Below are 6,223 nucleotides of genomic sequence, written 5' to 3'. Positions count from 1 at the left end.
TCAACTTTCTTCTCTGAAGGTCTGAGATGAGATCGACAATTTTTAGCAATGTGACCTTCCTCATGGCAATTAAAACAAATGAAAGCTCCCTTTGGACAAAATTTGATAGAGTGACGATCATCGCCACAATTAAAACAACCACGCGGTTGTTTTTGATCCATATAATCCGAAGGGAAAGGGTGACGAAGCAAATTACCATCCATATTATATTTTTTCTTCTTGTACGAAACAGTTTGCCACCCTTGATTCAGATTTTCCTTATTCTTAGAAAGCCCTTGATTTTTTTGAAAGGAAGCAAAAGAAGAGAACACAGGAGATTCTTTAGATGAAAAGCCATTATCGAAAAGGTCAGCAAAACGTTTAGGACAAGGATTAGAACGTGGCTGGCGATTAGAAACGGCTGCGTTTGCTTTGGGAAGGGCCATAGCAGGAGAATTGAAAGATTTGGAAATCACATACCCTTTTTGAACATCTTGAAAAACCTGCCGCCATTGGGAAGGTGCATGAGAACCTCTGTTGATAGGAGGACATACCTGATTGAAACAGTCATTGTTCTTGCATTATTCACTCATAGGATGCTTCTTCCAGCGTAAGCATAGCATATACTAGTCCTATTATATACATGCACACGCATTATTTCTAATTTTTTATTCTTTTCTTCTAAAGCAACAATTTTATAAACATTGGATCCCTGCTCCCGGCTTATTATCCTCTTCATTGCAATATTAAATATTGAAACAACTGTTAACCTGAACTGGTTCTTGATTCTATATAACCTGATTCTCTGTTTTCAGTCTTCAACATTGGTCTATATCCACACAGAAATGGAGATACATAAACCCATTAGTTTCTCTCATCTAACCTTTCTCCTGCTCTTCTTAGCCTTCTCCTTTCTCTACGAAGTCCACGGAAGCAACAGAACAGATTCTCAAGCCTACATTGTCCATGTACAAAAGCCCAAACACACAAAATTCCTCACCTTCAGAGACCGAAGAAATTGGTACATGTCTTTCTTACCAAACGCAACCTTAGACTCCGGTGAGCCTCGGCTGATCTACACATATAGACACGCGATCAGTGGCTTCGCAGCAATCTTTACCCCCCAAGAATTGCAATCGCTGAAATCTAAACAAGGAGTAGTGAGTGCACATCCTGAATACGAGTGCAAACTCCGAACCACCTACAGCCCGAAGTTCTTGGACCTGAGCCGGTGGGATGGATTGTGGCCCGACTCAGATTATGGTGCAGGTCAAGTAATCGGTATGATCGACTCTGGGATCAAATACAGCCACCCATCGTTCGACGACAAGCAGATGTCACCGCCCCCGCAACCGCCGACTTGGAAAGGAAAATGCTACTGGAGCCGAGGTGGATGCAACAAGAAGCTGATCGCAGCTACTGGTTTCCATAATGGACGGATAGTTTCTCCATCTGACACCACCGGGCACGGGACCCACACGGCGAGCACGGCAGCTGGTAGCACCGTCGATGATGCCAATGTCCTTGGTTACGCTAATGGCACGGCTTCAGGCCTGGCGCCCGGAGCTCATCTTTCAGTCTATAAAGTATTGCCTGGGACTTCTAAAGATATTCTCAAAGGTATAGATCAAGCTATCCATGATCAGGTACATGTGCTCTCTATGTCTTTAGGCTACCCCAAGCCTAGGAAACTTGATGAGGACGAGATAGCGATCGGATCGTTCGCGGCCGTTACAAAGGGGATCGTCCCTGTTCAGGCAGGGGGAAACGCGGGGCCTCTACCGAGCCAGGTCGACGGAGCTCCGTGGATTCTAATGGTCGGATCGAGCGTCATGGACAGAAGGGTAAGATCGATAGTAGAGCTCGGAGATGGCCGAGAATTCTATGGGGAATCGGCTTATCAGCATCAGCCAGATAACTTCGCTCCCACTCAGTTTCCTTTGATTTATGCGAAGAAATGCCAGGTTAATTCTCCAAAATTGATCAACGTCACAGGTAAGATTGTGCTGTGTGGAGCCAAGCCGGATTATAAGTGGAATGTGGAAGCCAGCGATAACGTTAAAAAGGCCGGTGGCGTCGCCATTATAATCCTGAGCCAGCCGTGGATGGGGAATCAAACGGACGCCGATGCTTTTCTCCATCCAGCTTCTCGTGTTACCTACGACGACGCAGAGGAAATTATGAAGTATCTCAGCCAGACATCAAATCCGACTGCCGCGATAAAGTTCAACGGAACACAATTTGGACACCGCCCTGCTCCTGTAGTGTCCTCCTTTTCGAATCGAGGGCCTAACCTCTTTAACGGTAACATCATAAAGCCAGACGTTATTGCACCCGGTTCAAACATTCTCGCAGCTTGGCCAACTGAAGTGGGTCCGAATCATACAGGCACGAATAAGACGTTCATCATGGTGAGTGGAACTTCGATGGCTGCACCTCATGTTTCAGGGATCGTAGCTCTCCTCAAGCACAATCATCAACATTGGTCGCCCGCCGCAATTAAATCAGCCATCATGACAACAGCCTACACGAAAGACCGAGATGGTAATCCGATAAAAGATCAATACGAAGGTGAAAATGCTGGAGTTTTCACTATGGGATCGGGTCATGTGGATCCGGTGGCAGCTAACGATCCGGGTCTGATCTATGACAACGACCCACATGATTACATCCGGTATCTTTGTGGCATGAAACTTGTGAATGTGTCTGCAGTTGTTCGTGGTCCAGTAAATTGTTCTCAAGTTCAAGCTATTGAACCTGAGCAATTGAACTATCCTTCCATTTCGGTGTATCTCGGGGCGAAATCGGTATCGAAGATGGTAAATCGAACAGTGACAAATGTTGGTGATGCTAACTCAGTTTACACGGTGAAGGTTGATAATCCAGAGGGAGTGGATGTGGATGTTGACCCTAATACCCTTACATTCAATAAGGAAGGTGAAAAACAAGATTTTACTGTGACATTGAGTATTCAGGGAGTTTCACCAAAATCAGGTAAAGTTTCAGAAGGGCAATTGCTATGGGATTCTGGCAAGTATTTTGTGAGGAGTCCTATTGCAGTTACGTTTACTTGAGATCCCAAGGAATCATAAAGTTGTTGAAAATAAAAGTACATAAGTAAACACGTAGAATTTGGTGTGCATGTACATAATATTCTGAAACAAGTATTATCGGTATCACAATATAAGAAGAAGTATGTCATAACAAAGGCTATGTCCATTGCTACTGTATATAAATTATAATATAAATCTTCAAATAAATCCAAACGATCACTTCCTTTTGTGAAAATTCTCTTCAAACCAAGTAGGTAGAGGACTCCTCGTATTACTAATGTACGCCTTATATATGGGCCAACTTCAACCTCTTCTCTCCTTAAGCCACAATTTCTCCCCTAGCTGCGATAAACAATTTTGATGCGAATTATATAAGGTCACATATAGATCCATATAGCCTATGTCCACTTCAATGGAGATTCCCAAGCCCGTCAATTTCTCTAATCTAACCTTTGTTTTGTCCTTCTTCCTGCTTTTCTCACTTTGAAATCCATGAAAGCAACACAACAGATTCTCAAGCCCGAAAAAGCAACACAACAGATTCTCAAGCCCGAGCACACTATTTTCCTCAGCATCAGAGATGAAAGAAATTTGGTACGTCTTCCTTGACGAACACAACCTCAAACTTCGGTGAGCCTTGGATGGTCTACACATATCGACATGCTATCAGCGATCAGCTCATCAGTCGACTGACAAACAGTACCAGTCGACCGATGGCACTGTAACAACTAGTTTTTCAGCCTGCATGATTGTAGGCGTCTAAAAATGCCTATAGGTGTCCGTACACAGCTCGAGACGAAGAGAAGACAACGAACGTCGTTATCCGAGTCTAAGAGGATTACATGGGTCAGCTCACGTGCGTCAAGACAATCCGCTCGCACGCGTCAATCGGTTCGTGCGCGTTGGTCAACACGAGCGCGTCAATCAGTTTGTGTGCGTCGGTCAATACGCACGCATCAATCAACACGCGCACGTCAACCAAACGCGAGTTCGACGGTCAGTCCCGCAACGAAGCATGCAAGACGGTCAAATACACAAAACGGGAGAAACTACAAGTCCCGGAAAAGTTAGGAAACATACAAGTTCGACAGAAGCGACGGACCCGCGCTAGCGCGGGACGGAACAGACCGACCCGCGCAAGCGCGGGTCGGATTGGATCCGACCCGCGCAAACACGGGTCGGTTGATTCAGACCCGCGCAAACGCGGGTCGGATCTGTCTGACCCGCGCCACGCAGTCCGGAGCCTGAAACACGTTTTGGCGGTTTTTGACGGTTTTTCTCGGGATTTGTTGGTTCCTGAGCATCCCAACTGATCTGATATCATCCCCAAACATAGTTAATCAGTTATTAACTGAAGATAAGGAGGAATCCATTATTCTTATCCCAAAACCCGCATCCGGAGCCCTATAAATATAAGCCTATGGCCTCCTTTTAGCGGGGCGGATTAATTATCAAGACGAGGAGGTGCTGCCGAGTTGGAGAGCAAGGGAGCACGAATTTCAGCGAAGGCAAATCAGATCCCGGCGAACTTCGACATAAAGAATGAGCTGTTCGAAGGATCTGAACCCCGTCCGTCCGTCCCTTGAGATTAGGCTTGGTCTTAATTTCGAGAAGAGCCATGATTTCGCTTGGTCGATTTCAGCGCTTCAAATCAAACATTCACTCGGTGAAGGCGAAGCTCTACCCAATTTTTTAGCAACTGGATCTAATCAAAGGTGGTCCACGGATAAACCCCAGTAAAGGCAAAGACACCCACGCAAGCAGAAGACCGATAAATGATCTCCCTGCGTCTGTTTTGACGAGAGTTGTAATCTTTTTTTGTTTTCATTGTGTAAGAGTCTTATAAAAAGACTATCTTTTTTTTTGTTTTCATTGTAACGACTGAAGTTGTAATGAATACCGCAATGAATACATCAACTTTCGACGCAAACAATGATTTTTAGGATTTATGTCTTTTTGCTTGGATTTTCTTGGTTCTTGGGTTTTGTTTCATGAACCTACATATACCCATTACCCTCTAACTTCTGAACTAACCAAGAAAAGTTTTTAAAACAAGTTTACAATGGTTTAAGTTTATTTTAAGTGTGTTTTACAAGTGTTTATGTGAGTGATTTTCACAAGAGGTAGAAGAGATCGTCTATTTCGTGTTTGGCTTCGTTCTTAATCTTTCTCACTCTTGTTTTTTAGAGAAGTTAGCGCGGTATACATGAATAGTAAACTATAAAAATTTGTGCTTTTGTATGCTCGAGATGAACAAGTACATTATTCTCGCTGTCACTCATTCAATAATGATGGGAGCATACTTCACCGCAGGGGGTGCAGGAGTGCCCCGCTGGCCACGCAACAGGGAGCAGCAGCATGAATTATAACTGTTTAACCCCATTTGCAATTGAGTGAGCAGGCTGGTATGCGACATTTCCATTACCCACAGCTTACACTACTCTTTATGACTTGCACCGCCTACCAGCAGCATACTCATTTCTGAATACTATAATATACATATAATGATATTATATAATACTATAGTATATATATTATATTATACTACAAGTTATTAGTTATTATATAGACAATATGCGTACCAAGTTTCTCCATTGACTTCGGTAGCTGATGCTGCCAAATCAAGACACCTACATCATGCCCTCGCGACTGAAGCAGCAGCCTCCAATTACTAAATCTCTCTCTTTTCTTGCGCGCGGTATACATGAATAGTAAACTATAAAAATTTGTGCTTTTGTATGCTCGAGATGAACAAGTACATTATTCTCGCTGTCACTCATTCAATAATGATGGGAGCATACTTCACCGCAGGGGGTGCAGGAGTGCCCCGCTGGCCACGCAACAGGGAGCAGCAGCATGAATTATAACTGTTTAACCCCATTTGCAATTGAGTGAGCAGGCTGGTATGCGACATTTCCATTACCCACAGCTTACACTACTCTTTATGACTTGCACCGCCTACCAGCAGCATACTCATTTCTGAATACTATAATATACATATAATGATATTATATAATACTATAGTATATATATTATATTATACTACAAGTTATTAGTTATTATATAGACAATATGCGTACCAAGTTTCTCCATTGACTTCGGTAGCTGATGCTGCCAAATCAAGACACCTACATCATGCCCTCGCGACTGAAGCAGCAGCCTCCAATTACTAAATCTCTCTCTTTTCTTGC

General features: G+C 43.7%; 1 protein-coding gene across 1 annotated transcript; it reads left to right on the top strand.

Moving 5' to 3' along the window:
- Nucleotides 825-3,053, top strand: LOC109826397 (subtilisin-like protease SBT1.2). The gene has a single exon (XM_020393429.1). The coding sequence runs from the start codon at nucleotides 825-827 to the stop codon at nucleotides 3,051-3,053; it is 2,229 nt and encodes a 742-aa protein (XP_020249018.1).

The sequence above is a fragment of the Asparagus officinalis genome, chromosome 10 (genome assembly GCF_001876935.1).
Source record: "Asparagus officinalis chromosome 10, Aspof.V1, whole genome shotgun sequence".
Taxonomy (NCBI): domain Eukaryota; kingdom Viridiplantae; phylum Streptophyta; class Magnoliopsida; order Asparagales; family Asparagaceae; genus Asparagus; species Asparagus officinalis.
Note: the sequence above shows the minus strand (reverse complement) of the source record. Positions and strands in the feature narration are given on the sequence as shown.

Coding starts and splice junctions, on each gene's coding strand:
- LOC109826397 (XM_020393429.1), top strand. CDS start 825: ATGGAGATACATAAACCCATTAGTTTCTCTCATCTAACCTTTCTCCTG.